Here is a 23181-nt window from a genome sequence, read left to right on the forward strand (position 1 = left end):
ATTGTTGTAAATTCATAGATCTATCCATCCAACCAAGGATTACTCAACTGTCAGATTTATGCAGGACCTGACTATTTTGGAAATGTGTTTAAAACTCATAAATTTTGTATCCACTTTCAACAATGGCTCCTGAAATGGCCCGATGACTCCAGAAAGTCCAGTGAGGAAAAGTGATGACCTGTAAAATTGTCTGAACCCCGTTCTCCTGCTGCTTGAGTCAAACGTTTCATTAAATCAGGCTTGATTCAGAAACAAAGGTTCTGATTACCATAATCCGATGTACGTCTGCTGTTGACTTTTCCTGTAAAGTCCGAAACATTCGGTTTACTAGATTAGATTTAGGAATTGTAGTAACACAAACAATTCACAAGATGGCATCAATATGAAACTGATCGGCACATCATGGTCTGCCTCCTCATCAATCTATCGGCTCCCATTTTGTTCCTATCCAATCATTTGTTATCTATTTTCAGTTTCTGCTCTGAATATTCTGTTTGATTTTAATTTATTGGCTTGAATAATTCTCAAGTGGAAATCTTGGAAAATGAAATTATCGAACATACATGCTGTTATGTTTATTCGGCACCTTAGAAACGTCTAAAATTAAAGACATCTTGTAGCGCAACGGCAAAAACTCATACTGAACATTTTTGAAAAAGTACTTTAAATTAAACATGACTTTCATAAATCAAAATAAAGTTTCAATTCCTACCATGTGGCATGTGTTTTTTTACTCTTAATTTATATTGATAGTTCCATATTTATTGATTATTTTCTTTATAGGCTGTAATTTGCACTTGTGCAAAATTATCCAGAGTGGATAATAAGAGTTTGAAAGCGCTTATTTTTAGAGCGTCTAATCCTAAACACAACAAAAATCATACACACGTATTAAAAGTGACTTTTTAATTAAATTTCTCTCTTCCCAACAACTTCTTTGGCTAATAATTTGATTCAGCAATTATAATGGCTTTTCCCAGAAGGTACATTTCGCAAATATTTTCCACTACACTCCCACTGCGTCTCAACCTCTCCTTTTCTGCAAAGTCCACTTTGGTGCGCTTGTCAAACGATAGCAAAATCCCAAAATTTTTTTTTCATACTTTACATCAACAAATAAAATAGCAAAGGGGTCATTCCACAGAACAAACTGTACAAAAAACACAATTTAAACAATGTGTAATAATTACTGTAGAAAATACACTTCAGGTAATGTATTATTATTAAACATGTCAGGATGTGGGTTTTACAGGGGAATGTAAAAAAATTCTTTGAGATCTTTGAGATGAATTTCTTTTTTTTTAAAACTAGAGCTCGTCTTCAAGCTCCAACAGTGATTAAAACAATGTGGCAAAGTGGGGGGTGTCAGCAAAACAAAANTCACAAAAATATACACTTTNATATTAATCTAAAAAACAGTTTAGAAAACAATAATTACAAAAAAATTAACCAATAAACAAATATCCTAATGTGATTCGATAACTTTTTTTTTTAAGTGAATTGGCGGGAACGAGAACGTTTCGTACATTTCAGATCGGCCTCGGCGAAGACGTTTCTCCGACGGCGAACCGTGTTTTCAGGTCTGCAGTGGCTCACGCAGCCACACAAAAACATGGAGGTGTGCGACGGCATGTCCGCTGGGTTGGTGTTAGACTGCGTGTACGTACGCCGTCCAGGTGACCTTACTGAGTTCTGCGGCGCACGCATACGTTTTGCCGGCGCGAGGCCATGAAGCCGTGTTTGCAGAAGCACTTGTACGAGCCGAAAGTGTTCACGCAGCGAGCGTTCTTGCAGGGGCTGGTGCGTGGGCCCGGCTCCGCGCACTCGTCGATGTCTGGAAGACACAAACGAGCGTCAGTCAGGACAAGCCGACAAACAGAACCAGAAACTGTAGGGCAAAGTGTAAAGAGATGTACAGTGACTTGCAAAGGTATTTTCCATGTTTAGAATATAAAATCCAGTACAACCACCAGTCAGTAAAACAGAGTCCATGTAAAGGTAATTTAATTTAAGAATGAATATGAAAGCCTCAGCATTATAAATGCAAACCTGTAAGTATATGGTTGTCACATGGCAAAAGGAAAAATGACACTTTTGTATGCCACTGTACACACATTATTGCATTTTTATTTTTATTTTGTATGCGTATGTACACACGAACCTATACAGCGGGCACGGGAGTGGTCTAGCCTAAAGCCTGTGTTACATTCACACATGGTACCCAGGTATGAGCGGACGCAGCGGCCATTTGCACAGCTACATTCGTCCGAATCCTCCTCTGAACTGTCACCTTTTAGCAAAAAAAACATAAACATTAGACACCGAGGAGTAAATATCACATATTAGATGGCAAAACAGTAAGGAGACAACAAATAGAGAGTATGATTTCACCTGGGTTGTAGTTTGCGAAAGCTGCCAGAAAATCCTGATCCCCATCCGACTCGGTCTCGTGTTGCATCTTACAAAGAATACTGAACATTTCTGAACAGAAAACAAAGAAGTGTGTTGGTGGAAAGCAGGGGGGGAGGGGAGTGAGGGGGAAATAAAATCAAAGATCAAACTGATCCTGTAGGAAGCTCACCCAAATTTCTGGGAGGGCAGGTGTTGCATTCTGGCCCCCAGCCGTGGCCGTAGTGACAGCAACACTCAGAGTAAGTCACCACTTTGTCGATGGGCTGACTGCAGATGAGACCCTCATCAACCCGCTCGAAACACACGTCTTTGTGGGCTGCAGTACGATCTAGATCAAAAATAAGGGAGAGATATACGTGCTTTTTAATGTTTATTACTTTCACTTTAGTAGTAGTATGGGTCATAGTCCAGCAAATCATTTTTTTTTTGTAAAAGTGCCATTGAGTGTGTCATGTATTATTATCAACAAAATCTAGAAAGTAATCTGTGTGAATTTGAAGAGAAAGGCAGATTCTGCAGAACTGCCATAATGAAGTGAAGTGATGTAGTTCTGCCCAACAAAATAATGAAAGTCTGATTTAAGCAAAAGTTAATCTAATACGAGTAGAAATGATATTAGGGAAGCCAAAATTAAGAGCTTGTCAGAAAATCAATCAATATGAAAACAAATTTTGTGTTGATACATTTTCCTGATGTAACTTTGGAGACTTATGGTGTATTTTTATTTTACTTTTATGCATTCGCGTGAACAGGTTTCATGTTTTAAACATGGAATAACAACAACAACAACAAAATGATCAAAGGTTTAGAAGAGCATTTATTTCTGACTGATGTATTTGTGATACTTCTGTGGCATGTTCTCTTGGGTTTCCCATTTTAAAGAGGAATGGGCCACACACAAAAAAAAAAACGACAGTGCAAATGCTGTGATCAAAAATGTCAATTGCAGTATGAAGTTAACAAAAACACTTTAGTTAAATATAATTTTTTTTGGAAATACTGGAGGTTTTTTGTAAGAGCAAATACAATTTTTTTTTCTACCACTAAATAAATTTACTCAAATTAAAGGCTGGAACTTTCCAAATGTTATATGAGAGATAAGATGAATACACGTCAAGGCTTTTTACAAAGTGTAGAGGGCAATGTGTGCGAAAAATAATACAATAAAAATCAGTGGAGCAACGAAAGTAAAGCCAGTTTTATTCTCTGTAAATGCTTGTTATGGTTGGGTGAATCGGGTCATATTAGCACATGCAACGAGCAAAACCAGTAAATTGTTCTGAAATCATTATATAGATGGGAACGATTTAAAAAACAAAAAGGTTTATGACTTTCAGACAACTCATAAAAACAAATCGTAAGAATACATTAGCTGTTTTTAAAAAGATAAATAAATATTGTTTCTTTATTCCCTAAAATATTTAATCAGTGTGAGTAAAAACATCGTTTCGGATTCCTAAAATTACACATTTCACACTAATTTGTAAAGCAAAAGCAGCCACAATGACTTGTTTTTGCATCGTAAATGAACAAAAGATAATAAAGACTCACTGTCACGATATAAAGACAGAAACGGCTTTTTAAAAAGTTTTATATTTAATAGTAAATAAGTGAAGCTGATTACAGCATGACGTGGTTCACAAAATATTTGCTACTGCTCAACAGCCTGCAGGTTTAAAGACATTTTGTGTCATTAGAAAATCCTGTCGCAGCTGCTACCATTATTAAACTGTGAAATAATAGTTATAGTTTTAGTAATATTTCATTCAATTGTGTGAATTCCTGGGCAGAGCTCTCTGGGGGAAAAAAATTAAATAGATTTCCTTGTTAGAGAAATACTAAATAAATGATAAGTGGTTACATTGATTATTCTGTATGGATAAATATTAAGGTTTTGTCGACTTTGTAGAGAAGTTACCAATGAACTTCTTGTTTAATTCTGACTCAGCAAGCTGATTGCGTTAAGCTTCTTGGCTGCAGGAGTGAAAGTAAATCTTTTAAAAAACAAACAAAAAAATGACTAAGCTGTTAAGCATGGTGGTAGCAGCATCATGCTGTGGGGGTGCATTAGCATTACAAACACACATTGAAACTGGTTTTGGACTAGCCGGAACACGTATAAAGCTTTTGGAAAACCCTGACCTCAGCTAAGATCAAACACTGATACATTATTACAGATGTGTGTTGTGTCGTCAGGACAGTTTAAATGCATGATTAGAAGCTCATAACACGACATGAGTGCATGTAGCGTCTGTTTGGCAGTGTATTAATCACTTTCTAAGACCAAACATGCTTACAACACGAAAGTAATATTAGTTCAAAGCTAGAAACATCTTCCTAAAAACAGCCTGGACAGGGCAAGGCTTGGGAGGAACTGCAATGGAAAACAAGAGTGTCACACTGAGCGGTAAGGCAAGCTAGTTCTACCCACCGTCATAGACGCACTGCTTCAGCGCCGCGCTGAAGGTGAGGGGAGGGTCGCAAAAACAGTGAAAGGAGCCGGGCGTGTTCTCACACCTCCCATTCTTACAGTACGAGGGGTCCTGGCACTCATTCACATCTGCAAAGGGCACCACAGACACTGGTTACAGTATGAACATCTGCTTCTGGGCCAGAGCTTAGTCTGCAGGTGGTCGACTCAGGCTTTCGTCTCACCACAAAATGCAGAACAAATTCTTCCCTGCGGTAAATGCTCCATTTGGGAATCTTTTTTAGACATTAACCGTGTGCTCGTTTATCCCTAAGCTAATTGTTAAGGCCGGTGTGTGAGGTGCATCTCTCGGTCTAGAGATTGGACAACAGTAAAACTAAAAAACAGGTTGAAATAAAGTGGATTAGTTGATCACCGATTAGATTCATAAACAGTTTTTACAGCTGTGATACTCGACTGGTTTAGATAAAACTGTGGTGTAAATAATGTCTTTGAGCCACATGTGGTTTCTGTTAGTTTTTTTTTTTACTACGTGAACCATTCTGCTTAGGGAGATTGCACAATCTTGCAGCTGGCCTGTGGTTAAAATAAAAGAAGAAGAAGAAAAAAGGGGTAACTGATATCAATGAAGTTAAAAATGAGAGTTTGGTTCCAGAAGAAGCTGCTGAAATTTAGCTAAGAAAATAAAAAATCTCTAGGGGGCAAAGCATTCTGTTTATGAGCATAAACATATGGTCAAGTTTATGAGGTTGAAGCCTCCTTGTAATCATTATTACAACATTTTCTTCTAGTTTGAAGAAACAAAGTGTGATGTGAACAAAAAATAATTTAGAGAAAGAGAGTCTACATCACATTCACAAAGCATACTTTCTCACATCCGCCCACATTATTGCATCGCTACAGTTATCGTCCCAAACTGGAAGTCAAAGAAACCATGTTACTTTGAGGCCTTCAATTTTATCTGACTGTCATAACTAAGCCATATTTATCTCCTCTGTGTGTGCGTCACAGTATCGGGTTTCAGGTAATTACACATGACCCGACTGTGGCACATTCATCTGCAGACTGGGCCTGTAAACATCCTAAAGCTTCACTTGGGTTTTCTACATACTGCGGCTGCAACAGTTACAAAGTTAGCTCAAGCAAAATGAATGTATCCAGGCAGAAACCAGTTATCGTTCCCAGCCAGACCTGCTAGATGGAACCGCTTCACGTTGACCTACCTGTCTACAGACTAACTACTCAGAGGATTAGACACCACTAAAAGTAGTGAACTTTTAGTAGTTCACATGGAGAACTTTCTGTCTGTGCAGGAACAGAGTTTCTCCGACAGTAGACATGTTAATTCATTTATTCACTGATGAATGGCTTGAGGATATGTACTATTTATTAATAATTGGCACACTATTGACTATCATCAGTCTGCTGACTTGTAGAAACAAAAGATCCCTCACTGTTTAACATTATTTACTATTTTTAAACCACAGAAGCTCACGTGAGGAAGCTGGTAGTTTTCATAATGACAGAAGAGTAAATTCTTGTTAATGCAAGGCTGTGAATACTTTTACACTCAATTTATTGGACTAAGAAAAAGAAAAACAAAGCTGGATTTACATTGTTTATATTTTTACATTCTGTCTCTCCTGTTTTGTGTCTGTAAGTTCAAGTCATTGTTTGGTTTGTTGATGCCTCTTTGACACCATTTGGATTTTATCATTAGGAGCTAAAACGTGAACACAAGGCTTTTCATGTATGATTTTGAAATTATTTAGCTATTGTTTTGTATATTATGCAAAAAATCTTCACTTACACAAATCTGTTAACATATCTCCATTTGACAAAAAAATTTGCTGATGAGGTTGTGGATACTTTTGATACAAATTCACTCTCATACATTTAGCACTTCTAGACTGCTGTGGTCAGCAGACACCAGTTGAGAAGACATTTGCTTTTAAGTTCAAAACATTCAAATTTGGGCAAATGTTTCTATTTTATTAACCTATTTTTGCACCTGATAGCATGTATGCATCTTCCAAGACATGTTTACAGGAACATAGCTGCATATTGTGGGGACAGAGTTAGCTTTTGGCCTGATTGTTGACTACATTTCAGCAATATGCATCAGGTAATGTATTGGCTTTACCTGTCACAACTGACTTCATTATCAGTTTCAGTTCCAGATATTTTATATCATCATCATTCGTACACTTAGAGAAGAGCTGGACAGATTTTTAGATTGCAATCATCACAATATCAGTGCATGCAATGGCAAAGGACAATTTGGACGCAATATTTGGAAGGGCATTATGTTTGTCATATGTGATCCATTATGTTATGCATTTACTTTCCATGTAGTAATGATATGTTTGAGCATCTGGATGGACTTTAACTGCCCTTAATTCCCATATGGCTTTCCTTCCCACAGTGTATTATAAGCCTGGCGGGCCACCAGGCTTTTCTTGTGCCCCCTCCAGGCTTATCATAGTTTATTTATTTTAGTTTTTTCTTTAAATTGTTGCCTATTTTTAACACTTTATAGTTGGTGTTCAGATATTAATCCTTCAATCTTCCAACAACACATAACTATCAAGTGATATTTTCAAAATTTCCTGTCAACTTTAAGCATTTTTTTAACTCAAAAACATGGCAGCCAGCTGGATGACTGGCCATCGCCACGAGCACCGGGCTTAGCAAGTTTTCTAGAGGAAACCATGCATCTGATGTATATTTATAGTAACTGTGATGCTAGAAATCACTGAGGGTTTGGGACTTTTTAAAATAGCATTTAAAATGTTCTTCTTTATCTGCTTAATTATGATTTACTGAAAACTGGTTTAGCTTCCCTTATTAATTTCATTCAGAAATCTGTCTAAGCTTTAAAATTCTGGTTGCCAATTTTAATATGTAGATCAAAAACCAGAGGAAAGCCACATAATTAAGGCTATCCAAATCTATCTACGAGACGTGAGTAAACTTCTTGTTAGTAGATGTATTGGGGTCATATACCTACAATTTCTCTGCAAAAGACAATAAATAGATTACAAAAAATGTCTTTAAATCATCTGAGGTCAAGGCGGGTACAAATTGAAACAAAGTATGTAATGTAATGAAAGATGGAATAAAAAATGTAAGTAACAAGTGCAAAATGCCATAGAGGTGACTGGACAGGAGGGAGACTCAACAAACTTTTTATATTAAAATAGAAATAATCTTTCTTGGCGACCAAAGTGCAAAAGTTTGAGTGGAAAAGTTTGAGAGTTAACTTTTCCATTGGTCAAACACACAGCATGATGCAGGCTAAGATACTGAGCCAGACATTGACAGTAAATTCTCTAAATAGGACCACTTTGACAGGAAACCCATTCTTTCCACATAAAGCAAAAACACTGCTGAGAAAAACAAACATTTTGTGCTGCAAGTTCAACTTTGAGACACAACGAGAAACTGGCCAAAGACTGGGATGATCTTGCTGAAAACACAAATGTCTCACATTTTTTCGACTCAGTTCTGAGTCAGGAAGACTCAGTTAGCTTCTTCATGCCAGTAATGTCTAAAGAAGAAGTAAGACTAGGCAGATGTGCAAAAGATTTTATCCAAGATAAATCTGAGGTTTATTTCCGTGAGAGAGAGAGAGAGCAAAGTCTGAACAAAGTACTTTAAGGTTGCTCAGCTTTATTCCTGCCGAGCTTTTAACCTCTACCTGTCATGAAAAATGCTGCATTTAAATGTATTTTAGTCCTTTCAAAGCAGCTAGAGAAACTATCTACATCCTGTCAACTATAAACATGGAGACTGCTTCTATGCTAATGCTAACAGTTCAGTTCACCCACTGCAGGGTGGACGGAAAATTATTCTTCAAAGAACGCTAAAGACAACAGAAATATTCTAAAAAATATCTGTGAAGTCCTGCATCATGACTGGAAGGAAATAATAACTTAAATGCTGTTGTTTTATACATTATTGCTCCCAAACAATCTGAATACTTGGTGGAATAAATGCCTTGAGAAAACAATGGGTGCCGTATGAATGAATATGAATAAAATCAGTTTCTGCAGCCAAGTCAGAGCTTTAATAAAACTGGAGATTAGAAATTAGTAATGAAAATTTAGTGGGTGCATGTCTGCTGCTACTTCTCTTTAGTTACTAATAATTCTATACCATAGTGCGTATTTGCTGAAACACACTTCTCCAATTGGGTGTTTTGGATGGAAATATCAGTGATTTCAAAGACAGACAAATGAGAACTCACCAGCCTGCTCCTCGAGAGTCACGCAGCTGTTTCGGTCCACAGCCAGCGTCCAGGGCGGAGAGCAAATGCAGTAGTAAGAACCCACTGTGTTCACACATAAGCCATTCTTACAGTTTCCTGGGTTGTCACACTCATTGACATCTGCACAACAAAGTTAAGAGTTCAAGGTTATCAAAGAAGAAGCTAGGAAAAAGGTGGTTTCAGCCATGGAAAGGGAGATACTTTAACTCACCAGCAACTGTTGGCATCACACACTTTTTCCTGCTGGAGTCGGGGATCCAGGGCCGGTCACAGATGCAATAAAAGCCCCCGTCAGTATTGACACACCGACCGTTGGTGCAGAGAGACTCGTCGTGGCATTCATTGACATCTGAGAGCAAATATGAAGACATGAAACAAGAACTAAAGGGTCTGGAAAGTCCTACATGCAGAAATTATTCACAATTTCATGATACTACATACCAATGCACTCAAGAAGGTTGCTGTCATAATAAAAGCCTTGTTGACAGTAGCACTCATAACCTCGCAGTGTGTTTTCACAACGGCCTCTTTTGCAGATTTCCTCAGCAAACAGAGTACACTCATCAATATCTGCAGACAAAAAACTAAATATTGTTATTCTGCAGAAGGTTTGATCTCTTCGCAGTTATAAAACCCCCCTTCAGATGCTGAATTAGCTTAAATTAGCTAGAATCGCCTGGTTGTAAGCTCAATAAATGAATCTTTTTCTCTTTTGTTGACCACTACATACTGATTAAAGTTATTTGAACAAGTAAAAAAAAAAAAACAATCAAAAGTTAAAAGAACTACATAGATGTAAGAATCTTTTAAAAATATATATATTTTCTACATGTTGAGTCCTGCATGTAGCCAATTCCTTCTGTGAAAGAGCGAGAGAGAGCAATACTTTCAGCTGACAAAAGGAAGGATGCACAGAGTTCAACAACAAAGTGTCTGCTTTATCCTGTAAACATTCACCATCTGTCATGGAACATGCTGTATTCGGAAATGACGACAGAAAAGAAGAAAAGAAATGACTTTCTTTCAGTAATGCTAACCTTGCTAACAGTTTGCAGCTAAGGCTACAAGTGCTAAAAATGTATTTTCTGCACTGTTCTTAGATCTTTTTCCATTCTTTATGTTAAACACAAACTGAATTGTTGCTTTAAATTTGCACGGTTAGTGACGTTTGCATATTATATAGTATTATAACTTAAATGAACACACCGTGGTAGGCGGGCAGGCTGTACTGGAGTCTTTGTTCACCGTAGAAACCTTGTCCGTGTGGACAGAGGAAGTGGAACTCTGCTGCATTGGAGGGAAAAAAAAAAAGAGTTTTAAAAGCAAAACTTTGAACAGAATTATGAACGTAAACAGTGGTTCTGCTATTTACGTCCTCTGTGGTACCTGAGTGGGAGACGGGGCAGGGGTGGATCTCACAGTGATCTCCCCATCCCACACCGATGGAGCAGCAGCACTCCTGCTTGGTGACGTTGATGGCCAGGACGCTGTCGCAGAACACCGTGTCGTCGAGGTTCAGGTAACACTCCTTCTTCTCATCCGTCACGATTCGAACCGCTGCAAGTAGAAATGCAAAGTTTGAAGCGAATAATTATTAGATATCTGTAAAAATGATGCTAAAAAGTCTTTTGGGATTTAGAAGGTTTCAGTGTTCTGTTCACTAGATGAATGTGGTTCATCTAGAATGACAGACGACGTACCTTCGCAGCTGTGTCTGTCCTCTGAGAGGGCATAGCCGTGATTGCAGACACACATGTAGGAGCCCAGTCTGTTCTCACATGAGCCGTAGGGTTGGCAGAGGTTCCTGTCTGCAGCACATTCGTCTATGTCTGAAAGGGAAATCACAAAGGTTGTACTGATTATTTGAATTTCAGTCCTAACCGTCGCAAAATGTGCTCTAGAAAATCCCGGAGACGAAGCACAAAAATAAAAATCTCTAAAATTCAAAACGATTTGTGATAAATAAAGGAAAACGGATACAAAAAAAAAAAAAAAAAAAATCAAAATGTTTACATCCTTTCAGAAGGAGATACAGACCTTGGCATTCCCTGCCTCCAACCAGTTTGTAGCCCTTCTGGCACTCGCAGTGGTACGAGCCCATGCTGTTGATGCAGCGGCCCCTCAGGCAGCTCGACGGCCTCTCACACTCATTAATGTCTGAGAAGACAGCAGAGGAACATTTTTATTCAAATTTCCACACCAGTTCATGTCTCTGAAACCTTTTCAGCAACTGGATCTCAACTTCTTTTTTATCTCAGAGAGAAAACACTAAAATACGTGAAATTGTACACTTTATGTACACATTTAGAAATATTAGTTTCCTAGTATGCAAATGCCAAATTTCAAGCATAATTTTGTTTAGATGTAAAACATAGTAATGTGCATACAAAAAATGACTTATTTCATCTAATAAGTACACAAGAAGTGCATCAGCTTATGATGTCTTCTAGTTATATTTACTGAAATTACAGCAGAACAACAAGAAGGTGCAACATTCAACATAAAATATGCATAAAATAAAGTCAGTTGATGTTATTTTTATATCTTTGAATGAAAACCAAAACAAAAGCAAATAAATGTTATCATTACCATCAATGCAATATTCCCTGAGTTTAAGAGGAAAACAAGCTCTTTCTGTTGCTGGAAGTGATCCTGGAAGTCCTTTATGCTACAGCAATATATTGTGCAACATTACTAATATTACATTAGGCTTCATAAATTGTTTACTTCTTGCTATAGACAAAAACAATTAATTGTGGTATATATTTTACCAAAAATCTTGTGCAGACACCACAATAACCTGAATTGTGCTTGAAGATGTCACCTTGCCTAGTTAATGTGAATAAAACCAAACCAAAGTTATTTTGGTGTAATCTGCACCTTCGCAGTGGCTGCCCTCCTGTGTGCGCTGGTAGCCTGGGTAGCACTGGCACTTGAAGGAGCCTTCTGTGTTGATGCAGCGGCCGTAAGCACACAGTCGAACGTCCGCACACTCGTCAATGTCTGCAGAAAAGATTTTTTTTCATTTGTAAATGAAATGGTTTAAACCAGAAGAATGTATTTTCTCATTTAAAAAAAAAAAAAAAAAACTAATTCTTTGCAAAAGTCAGATTTTCTACTTCTTACCACTGCAGCTTTTGCTGTGTGCAGAGTGAAGGAAGCCCTCGTTGCAGAGGCATCGGTAAGTACCAGGGAGGTTCTCGCAGCGCCCGTTGGGACAGATGCCAGGCTTCTGACACTCATTAATGTCTGAAGAAAAGGTCAAACATGGGATTTTAACTGATTCCTTTTTATCACTACAGCAGCAATATACCTTAAGAACAGAAATCCTTATAATTTCCACTGCAAAAACACAAAATCTTTCTGGTATCTAGCGCAAAAATCTTGGTGTACTTGAACTAAGACAAAAATAACTTATTAGTAACTTTTCAGCAAAATATAGGAACTTGTTTAAAGTCAGAAATTCCTTTATATTGATGACAATGTAACAGTAACTAGCACTTTTTAACAATATTAAGAAATTATTGACTAAAAATAAGCTCTTCTATCTTGCTAAAAAAAAATTGTTTTGTTTTATTTCAAGAAACCAGACCAGAAAAACTTGGTAAGATTTTGAGCTTTTGCATTGTTTATCCACATTGCCTCTGTCTCCTTACCCTGGTAACTGCATCTATTCTAAGTATCATGTGACATTTTAAATAAAAATAAACACTCACCATAGCATGTGCCAGCATGGGCCTCATAGCCGGGTAGACACGGCACGCACTCATACGAGCCCGGTGTGTTTTCACACTGCTCGTTCAGACAAGCATCCGGACTCAAACACTCGTTTATGTCTGGAAAAAGACCAGATTTATGCTTCTTATTTCAGGATGAACAGAGGGATTATTACCCAGATTGTTAGATGATATACATCGCCGTCCATAATGTCAAAGTGAAACTGTGTTTGCACCTTCACAGGCCGGATAACGGTGGGACTTGCTTCTGAAGCCGATTTGACACTCGCATTTATAGGAGCCAGGCAGGTTGACACAGAGGCCTCCGACGCCGCAGATATCTGGTTTGTGGCATTCGTTTACATCTGTAGAACAACACAAACGTCACAGTCAGATCTGACAGCATGCAGAGGAGAAAAACAAAAAACAAAACTCAGAGCCGCTCTGGATTATTTTACCTATGCACTTCAGTCGCCCGTGCTGCACCATGTGCTTATAACCCGGGCGACACTGGCACTTGTACGCTCCCTCTGTGTTGACGCAACGGCCTCTGCCGTGGCCACACGGCTCCGCGTCACATTCATTATCGTCTGGGAAAGGAGAGAACGCGAAGTCGGTGTGAAACGCAATCAAGAAGTTAATAAAAGTGGTGCTGAATATTCAAAACAATTAGTGGGAAACTGCAATCTCAGAGCACATTTTGTCTGGATTGGAGCGTGTGATAAGCAGCGCATCTCTGCTCTTTTCAAAGATTGTGCCCACAGCTCAGCAGAGGAATTAGGGCACCGATAATGAAAATGCAAAGGTTACGTGAGGTCTGCACAGACTTGCAGGTACCTGCCTGGCCTCCGTGGAGATCTGTCTTTCATTCACAATCTAATTCCTAAAAGATTTAAATAAAACCACAAATAAAAAAAATAGTAAGCAAGTCTCCACAGGAAAACTCATTAACCTGGAATAAAGTTAAAGTAGTGAAAGTCATGTCTGCATGTCTCTGCTTGTGCTCAGGTATTAAGTAAGTTTAATGACATTTACTAACAGGTGGTTAAGTTAAACATATTTCTAGCTCTAAATTCCTTGATTCTCAAATAAATAAACACAAAATTATGGGTGATTTTCAAGCAATATAATATGCTAAATTGCTACCTGCAGACCACTTACTTAAAATATTTATTGCACAAGGTACGGTGAGTGTTTGTATATTTATTTAATATAATAAAACCTGGTCTAAAATCGTGATCCTAGAACCAATTTAATGTCAAAATATTCACTGTTGTTGTTTAGTAAGAAGATTTGAGAGAAAATTCACTTTTTGTCCAAAATGTAATTTTTCAGCAACCCAACATTTTCCCTCTTTTGTCAGGAGCAGCAAGAGAAAATAAGTTAAATTTTGCTTGGTTTTTCTCTCCCGGCGTCTCTTACCCTCACAGATGTTCCTCTGCAGGTTGAGACGGTAGCCGGGGAAACAGTGACAGATGTGGCCGTTCGGGCTGTTCTCGCACTTCCCATGACCACAAATGCCTCTGCTCAGGCCGCACTTATCTGTCTCCGCTTCAAGGGTAGAGAAAAGAGACCACTGGTGTTAATTCAATACATCTATGTGTGTGTATACAGAGCAATGCAAAAACATTGAAACGAGAATTATACTTTGCCATCACTCTTATCAACGGTTCTCTTTCAGTTTTTTTAGGAGTTGTACATATTTTTACTCCTCTCTATGTCTATGGCAATATGTTGTAGTGACATTAGGAACAGAAAAAACTGCAAGGCAAAAAGAAGTGTGATGTCTAAAAAACTATGAACACCACCTGGAAGTTCTGTCTCCTAGAAATAGTACAATAATCCAACACAGATTGCCATCGAATGAAAAGCTTATATAAAAAATAGAAAAACAATTTTCCTGCTTCACAATGATGCACTTAAAAAACAACAACCAATAATTACATTGATGTTTGTAGCTGTGACAGGACAAAAAGTGGAAAAGTTCAAGAGGTATAATTATATCTTATTGATATTTTCACTTTCACATAACTGCAATTAAGAGGCACCACTGAAAATGTCAGTATGAATGAAAGGTAATCACACAAATTGGATCAGATTGGAGTGATCAGATTTGGCATTTGTTTATCTTACTTGAAATGTTTAGCAAAAAGGAAAACTGTAGTTGTGGCAGCTTTCCTAACACACAATGTGTGTGAACGAAGCCGTCAGGCTGGTTCATGCTTCGTGTTTGATGTCACATAACATGCACAGCGACCAAAAGCATCAGCTAACTACAAAAGACATGCAGGAAAATTAGCTTCATGTTAAACGACGGTTTTGGAAATGTGAGGTAAAAAAAAAACTATAAAAAAAACACAAGAGTTATCATTAATGGTATTTTCTGCAAGCAGGAAGTCAACATGTCATCTGTGAGAGACGGAGGCGAAGCTCGCCATGGTTACCGCCTCTCACTCTGGGTGCGTTTGCGGAGCGCTGGATTTCCCAGTTTTCAGGCGAGTGAAACATGAACCAGCTCGTGTTGAGAAGAGAATAAATAAATAAGAAGCAACTCTTGTGCTGGACTGGTGTTAAACTCACGTTTACCTTTAGGGTCTATTTCGAAGGGGTCATTGCCTGGGGGGATTCGGACGATTGGCGGAGGAGTGGGTTTAACAACTGTGGATCCAACAGAGGAGAAATGAACCAGCAACCATGACATGTTGATCTTTGGTCTTTGTACTCCACAGAGGCAACATTTCTTTGCAATCTTCTGTCAGTTAGCAGCAAGAAAGAAACATTCCCCTCAATGTGGCAGCTTACGGTACATTTAGTAACTCGAGACGTTCAAACGTTACTTGCAGCACGTCTAACTTTCTTTGCGAAAGGGGGGAGCGCTTACCAGGCACTCGCGGTCGGGTGGTGCTGACAGAAGTCTGCTGCGCCGTGGTCGGCTCCGGGGGCTTCTCCTGATCACAGGAGGGGGGAAATATTTCATGACAGCAAAAGAAAAAGCTACATCTACAAATAGAAACAAAATCTTACCGTCACAAGTGGTGCTGAAAGGAAAAGCGGTAGAAAGAGGTTAAAACGATGAACCTCTAATAACAGGATTAAAGGCTTACAAAGCAGAGATGTCGGACATATGAACGGTGCTGGTCAGAACTTTACATACGTCCGTCATGGGTAGGAACATAATGTTGACACTGGCCTTTTAATTACACTTTTGTTCTTCTTTTAGGATGGGATGATGATGCAACACACACACATTTAATGTCTGTAATGTTGCTGGCAATAATTTAGCTGGATATTTAACCACACTTCTTTCTAGAAGGTGTAGAGCTTATTTTAAGTTTTCGATACGGTAAGGCCACAACTTGTTGTATCCGTTCTGAGAGCACTTTTCATGTCTGTTTAGGATCACCGTCTTGTTTAAAGATTATAAAACGAAAACTTCCTTCTAGGTTGGCAGAGTCTCATTGGACAGATATTTGAAATTTGCTTTCCTGTGAAACACACTGGTGAAACTTTGATACAGTTACGTGTTAAAACTGGTCAGCGATTCCAAGAACACATCAGAACAACTCTTTTTTTTTTATTGATAAACCAAACTAAAATCAACCTTTTGGAAAGTTTTTATCTTCACCTCTCTGAATTTATGCGTCTTAAAATTAGAAATTGACTTCCACGTCAGAAAAAGGAACCAATTTAAATAAGCTCTACCAATTCTACTTAGAAAAGTGGCTGAATGCCCAGCAGAAGCTAGTTGATGGCTTCAAAAACAAAGTACGTACATATTTGAACCGACTTGTGTCATTATGACCATCAAACATTTAAACTCGCACATGCAATTTGTGTTTGACACTAAATTATTCCACCCAAGAAACAGAACGGTTCAAATAAATCCCAAAGAGCAACATCAGCCTAAAACTCCTTCCCGTGACGGTATGAAAACTTCTGACGAGCTCCAGGAGAACCGATGTAAATTCAAACACTCACGATGGAAGATGATGGGAGGCAAGGCCACGGTTTCTGTTATGCTTTGGAGATAGTATCCTTTCCCAGCAGGGCAAATCTTATTGAAGGCCACTAAATACAGCATGAGGAAAGACACAAAGTTTAACCGTTATTTGGTTGTATGCAATTACATTGATTTGACATTTATGTTTAGAAAGAGTCTACTATTTGGGATTTACACAAAAATAAAAGCAGTGAAACCACATTTGGATGTGCAGCAGTGAGACAAGGTTTGACTCATCTTGTTTAAAAAAATTAAACATTAACTTTTGAAAAGAATTGTGCATTTAGTTAAAAAAAAATGCATGCATGCAATAAATACAATTTTTGTTTTTCCAACAGAGAAATACAATATTTCTTTCAATGAGATGTAAAACAACCGGTAATAACATTTTAAGCTAAAGTAAAAAAGAAAAAAAAAGAAAAATGCAATCAATTATTTAAAACTCAGGAAAAAAAATAATAATCATTCTTCAACAATGTACCAAGCAACGGGAGTCATGAAACGCGGAGGGAATTGAGCTTCGTCCCTGGATGAGCTGAAACTGTTCAGTGAACATTATCGCTACGGCGACTGACTCACCTGTGCCCACCTGAGGACATCTCTCACATTTGTGGCCCCAGGCTTTGCCCACCGTGCAGCAGCACATCTCCTGGGTGATCTGGTTCACCAGCGGGTGCTCACAGCCCCTGGCGTCGGACGCCAACAGGAAGCACTGCGCCTGCTCCGGCGGAGACTCTGACACACGACGTGCTTCGGTTAAAACAGCGATAAGGGAGCAATATTGTTTATTTCAATCTCTCCCCACAAAACTCTGCTTCTTCGTTGCTTACAAATATGCTCCGCTCATTCCTTGAAGTCAGATTTAATGTCTCTTGCAGAAATATTTGTTGTTCCTGTTCGAATCTCGTTTCTCACAGTCAACTTTCATGTTGTTTGTGCGCAAAACCAGAAGTCTCACCTTTGCTCTCTTTGATAGTCTGGTAGGAACTGTTAGCACAAAGAGAGCAGTGACACTGAAGCCACATGGTATTGAGATGTTACCAAGAGAAAGCAAAGACGAATGCTCCAAAAAACAAAAAAACAAAAAAAACCCATCATCCCTACAGAAGATGTTAAAGCATAAATGTAAGATTTAAACAGAAGATATTTGCAGAAGAGACATTAAATTAAATCCTGCTATTGTTGTTTTCATGTTTGTGAAGCACTTTGTAATTTCATTGTCTGATGGGCGCAATATGAATAACTTTTACTTACTCACAAATCTCATTATGCTCAGCAACATGCCTCAGTGTGCAGAGCATATTTATCAGCAAGCTACTCTTTTTGAGCATCAGAGAGGAGTTTTGAGCAAGAGCAACTCAATATCTTTGATTAAAAATAAGGACTTTGCATTAATACAGAAGATTTATAATTATAAATACATTTTTTTTATTTGAAAGAAAAAACTTACAGAGAGAAATTCAGCATCAGTAGTTTGAAGAGATATCATGTTATTACTTACCAACACATCGATTTCTCTCCAAAACGAAGCCAGATTTGCAGGAACACTTGAAGCTGCCCAACGTATTCAGGCAATCTCCGTTCTGACAGACACCCTGCAGGGTGCACTCGTTGATGTCTTCACAGTCAGGAGGAGGGAGGCGAAAATTAAAAAGGTTACGCCGATTTCCGCAAGAGATCCGGAAAATGGCACGGCTCGTGTTTCGAGTCGTTACCTTGACAGTGAGTGCTGTTAAATCGCTTGTAGCCTTGCGGACAGGTAGAGCCGTATTCTTCCACAATGGTGTGTTTGACTGATGCGTCTGAGGGGGGAAGAGACAGGAGATCCAAAAAAAAGGTGTTTCTACATCTTACTAAACTCCTGAGTGTGAAAAAAAAAAGTTTTAAGATTTCACACATGAACAAAACATTTAGATGGAAATCTTTAAAGATAAACAACAACTACGTTCTTTGCCACACATGGAGATACTTGTATAACATTTCACTGGTGCAAACAAATCCAAAACCAATGTCTATGTTTAAATTAGTAACAAAACTCCTTTGTTTTGCATGAGAGGCCTGTGGAGGCCTGCTGGCTTACTGAGGGCTGACATGACTAAATTAATACACTTAATACTTATTCAACTCTGTCCCTGAGTTTAGGAGGCCATATGATACCTTTCATTTGTTCTACAGCTCTTTCTGCATGCGACAGCTCTCCAAAGTTAATAAGCGTGCTGCAAAGAAAATGTCTCTGTGCATAATCAGGACTGCCTGTTAGTGCGATTTCATTTTATATTTAAATTTTATACAATAACCAACTTTTGATTATTTTGGCATGCAAAAGAAGATTTTTTTTTTTATTAAAAAAAGCAGCTTCCATCAAACCCAGAGAAGTCTGAGCTTCCAGGTGAATAAAAAAAGCTGCAGCAGCTTTTTTAGACATTAGTGTCCAAAAATAGCTGCATGCCAACAGCAGCTTTTTCAAACCTAGAAGGCAGCATAATGTAGAGTCTGAAAAAGAAAATGGAAAATTTGTTTTTTGGCTTTTCAGTTCCTTTAGTTGAAGCGGTTTCAAAAGTACGCCCCCTACAGGTATGATGACAGCGGAGACAGCCTGCAGAAAAATACTCTTAGTACGTAAGCTGTCTTGTACTCATACATGATAAAACTTTAAAAATGAGCAGGAGTCATTTGCTTTTATCCCTCTTTACTCTGAAAATAGCAATGAAAAACTAGTTTTTATGTCCGTGTGCAAAGAACGGTATGTGGTGGAAAAAAATAGTGACGGCAGCATCATGGTGAGGGGACGCTCGTCTCAGTCAGGAAGAGTGAAGTTGGTCCGGGTCGGTAAAAGGAAAGAAATAAAACTTGGGGAGAAATTCACCTTCCGACAGCCAGAGCTCCAAAAGAATGGTTCAAATCAGACAGTCTTCATGTTAGAATGGCCCAGTCAAAGTATAAAATCACATTAGCAAAACTTTAGAATTTACATGAAAAAAATGTTAAAACAAGAATGTTTTCAAGAGGCTCTGTGAAAAAACAGCAGCGACTTTGCAAACAGAAAAGTCTTGTTCCTCTCTCTGAAAAAGGAAATAAACTTTGTGACTTCTAGATCGCATCTTCTTGGTTTATTTTAGAAAGAAAATGAGTGTGGTTGAGCGGTTTCTATACTGGGTGCTCGTTCTGTTACCACATTCATCCTCTGACATCATGTCACTTATTTTCCAAAACTACGTCTTTGTTATGTGGTAAACTATCTTTTCCGTTTGTTTTGTTTTTTATTTTGTTCCTTTCAAATGTAAGTTTTATTCAAGCCTTTGACTAAAAAAAAAAGTGTTTATCAAGATTTCAGCTCGTATAGTAGTTGCTTTTTCTTCTTACTGGTATTGCTAAACGAGAATCTTTTTTTCTATAAGGGAGTGAAATATTTGAGGCAGTTTTATTACAGAGCTGTGGGAACACTGCACATCGTGGAAAAATAGGGGAAAAAAAGAAACGTTGGAAAAGACGGCCAGGTCATGGCTATTTTTACTGAAAAAAGAAAGGAGGAGGGGTTCAACAATGCGCACATGAGTCACAAAAGTGACAGCGGTGTGTGCAGGAGTAGAGTCATCTGCAGCGCCGACCAGACTCACGGTGTCAGGTTTTCATCAAAGCCCGCATTGTCTGAGCCAGCACCGAGAGAGACGGAATAATGGCGGAGTGGAAAACGTGAGAGGCCAAGATTTTCCTGAAATCTAATCCTCAGCAGGGTGATGACAGTGAGCAGGCGCAGAGGAATGAGCTGAAGTAGAGGCCTTCCCCCCCCCAAAATGTATTTGTTTCTGTCTCCCTGTCTGAGTGTGATTCCCATGACTTTTTCTCATCCCCTTTGTTTTCAACACCATATGCTACGTCTACAGCGGGAAACACATATTTACATACAGTCTAAGAACAGACTTTTCTTTCACCGTCTGGTTTTGGCCAGGTAGGATTATAAAAAAAAATATTTCTACTGCTAAATAACTGAACTATAAGACAGGCGTTGTTTTAGTTTTTATACTTTTAATATCAGAGAAAGACTTAGAGAAACTCCTGTTAATTTATAAACTGTGGAGTGCAAGAATCAAACAAGGAGAACTAAGATTTAGCTTTACAGTTTCAACCCAGATCGACTGGAGCATTTTAAAGTGTAGCTGCTCTTCTGCTGTGCTTGTTTTTCTTTCTTTTAGTTTTGTTGTTTTGTTTGTATTTCCTTCTGATTCAAGTAAAGCACTTTAAACTGCCTTGTTGCAGAAAATGTGCTCCGTAAATAAAATCACCGTACCTTACCTGAAAGAGCATTTTCATCACCTTATTCAAATTTGGAATTTTAAATACACAAAATCGACAAAATCCTTGAAACAGACGGCTTTGAAAGCTGCTGATAAGTTACTTCAGAACATGCGAGTTAAATTAAACCCGTGGCTGTATTTCAAGGCAACACCTCAAACAAAGGAGCATCATGTCTGCAAAACAAAGAAGGTTTTGGTGTGAAATGTGTGAATCAAAGCCTAAAACACAAAAAAGATCTTGTGCAGATGTTGGCTGAAGCTGGTAAGATGCGGCTATTATCCTGAGTGGAGCTGTACTAACACGGCCTGAAGGGCCGCTCAGTGGCGAAGAAGTCAGAAACCGCTCTGCAAATGCACAAATGGATGAGATCTTTAATTGAAGCAAAAATGTTACTGTTGGGCCAGAATAGCTTTTGTTACATTTGGAGGAAAAGGAAGGAAGCCTGAAGCCTGTGAACACCACCGCAACTATGAAATAAATAGAAAGATTGAAGGAACAACTCAAGACCAGAGGTCAACTAGAAAGCTGCAGGAATGGGGGAAAATCAGTATTAAAAACGGACAGTTGTCTATTTTGGAGGCAGAGCTGCAAATGTGGGCTAGCAAATTAGCATGCAAACCTAATTCTGTTGCACCACTTCTGTCAGGAGTCACTCTGTTATGAAAGCTTAAAATATTTGACTCATCATGTCTCAGTTTTTTGCAAATTGAAGCTCTAGCAATCCCTAAATAAATTCAGTTTCTTTTATATATATAAATGTCCTCAACACCATTTTGGTCTTAGTGTGAACTACATATAGTCACTTTACTGTTTGCTCAGCAGCATGTGAAGCATGTAGGTTTTTTTAATGAAAAACAATGTGGCCCAATGAATCATTATTTTATATCTGAGGAACATTTTCCACAGTTTCTGATTTTGCTGGAATATCTTATTAAAAACTGTTAGATCTGAGCTTAAGTACAGTATTAAAATTAAAAATAGGAGTTTATGACATTTGAATAGCCGGAATGGGAACAATAAAATGTATTTTATGGCCAGCGTTACTCACTTGGTAATTTGGGGCACTGGTAGCACTTGTTCTGTCCCCATGAGTTTCCCACACTGCCACAGCAATCCTCCTGATTGGTCAGAACGGGAAGCGGCGTGCTGTTGCACTGAAACGATTCAGAAGCCTCATCAGCGGGCGTGACGTGTAATATTCTACACTGGTGATGAGGTTTTATACACACGGCCTGTTTGGGCGTCGTCTCCTGAAAGCAGCGGCCTTTCGGTTTGTGTCTCGGTGGGAAGGGCCGCATTGCTATTTTGTGAGGAGGTTTGGAGTCCGATTGGTCATGAGGCTGAATGATGACCGAGGTGTCCGGTGTGTGGTGAACACGAACGTTAATCTGCACTGAAAACAGAGAAAAGGAACAGACCGGGTGAAAATGAGACAACAGCAAAAAGCATTTCTTATAATTCTTCACCTTTTGTTAAGTCGCAACCACAAACGTATTTCATATGCAACTCTGGAAAAGAATAGAGTCCACTGCACTGAACCCCATCGAAAAACTCTTGGTTATCCCACCAAATACTGATTTCTGAATGGAGTTAAAACATTAGCATTGTTGTTTCTAAATGAATATGAACTTGTTTTCTTTGTATTATTTGAGGTCTGAAAGCGCTGCATCACCATTTCTCATTTTCTGCGAATAAATACCAAATTTTTGCTTGAAATTTTGGCAACATGTTGCCAGTTCACAGAATAAAAGAGCATTTATTTTACTCAAACATTAACCTGTAAAAAGTACAATTCATATGTAATTACCCTTATCAATGTTTATTATTCAATTTACAGAAATCCAAGTTTGTAACATTTAATTGATACACTCCAGGGTATTATAAGCCTGGTGGGGCACCAGGCTTTACTTGTGTCTTCACCAGGCTAAGCATTGCTTATTTATTTTAGTTTTTTTAAATGTTTGAATTTTTTAAGACTTTATGTCGGTATTCAAGCATTAATCTTCCAATAACACATAAGTATCAATTGATATTTTCACATTTCTTTTCAACTTTA

At 38.4% G+C, this 23181-nt stretch overlaps 1 protein-coding gene across 9 annotated transcripts in view; it reads right to left on the minus strand.

Moving 5' to 3' along the window:
* Positions 1–891: 891 nt before the first annotated feature.
* ltbp3 (latent transforming growth factor beta binding protein 3) overlaps positions 892–23181 on the minus strand; it is a 48179-nt gene continuing 25889 nt past the window's right edge. For 5 of the 9 annotated variants that reach the window (XM_015030595.1, XM_015030604.1, XM_015030602.1 and 2 more), the window contains exons 3-29: positions 22355–22518; positions 22174–22279; positions 18545–18631; positions 18331–18447; positions 17409–17579; positions 16808–16897; positions 15854–15867; positions 15711–15777; positions 15416–15487; positions 14252–14380; positions 13288–13419; positions 13066–13194; positions 12830–12949; positions 12240–12362; positions 11994–12116; positions 11151–11270; positions 10814–10942; positions 10500–10670; positions 10320–10400; positions 9555–9683; positions 9325–9462; positions 9093–9233; positions 4844–4972; positions 2582–2740; positions 2392–2481; positions 2162–2290; positions 892–1834 (exon numbers count right to left, since the gene is read on the minus strand). In XM_015030595.1, the coding sequence (XP_014886081.1) occupies positions 1683–1834; positions 2162–2290; positions 2392–2481; positions 2582–2740; positions 4844–4972; positions 9093–9233; positions 9325–9462; positions 9555–9683; positions 10320–10400; positions 10500–10670; positions 10814–10942; positions 11151–11270; positions 11994–12116; positions 12240–12362; positions 12830–12949; positions 13066–13194; positions 13288–13419; positions 14252–14380; positions 15416–15487; positions 15711–15777; positions 15854–15867; positions 16808–16897; positions 17409–17579; positions 18331–18447; positions 18545–18631; positions 22174–22279; positions 22355–22518 (3212 nt within the window). In that variant the 3' untranslated portion in view covers positions 892–1682. The remainder of the gene's footprint in view (positions 1835–2161; positions 2291–2391; positions 2482–2581; positions 2741–4843; positions 4973–9092; positions 9234–9324; positions 9463–9554; positions 9684–10319; positions 10401–10499; positions 10671–10813; positions 10943–11150; positions 11271–11993; positions 12117–12239; positions 12363–12829; positions 12950–13065; positions 13195–13287; positions 13420–14251; positions 14381–15415; positions 15488–15710; positions 15778–15853; positions 15868–16807; positions 16898–17408; positions 17580–18330; positions 18448–18544; positions 18632–22173; positions 22280–22354; positions 22519–23181) is intronic. The other 4 variants (XM_015030596.1, XM_015030597.1, XM_015030601.1 and 1 more) reach the window with 4 other exon arrangements.

Source organism: Poecilia latipinna, unplaced genomic scaffold (genome assembly GCF_001443285.1).
Source record: "Poecilia latipinna isolate Pla-1442-1.1 unplaced genomic scaffold, P_latipinna-1.0 Scaffold187, whole genome shotgun sequence".
Classification (NCBI taxonomy): domain Eukaryota; kingdom Metazoa; phylum Chordata; class Actinopteri; order Cyprinodontiformes; family Poeciliidae; genus Poecilia; species Poecilia latipinna.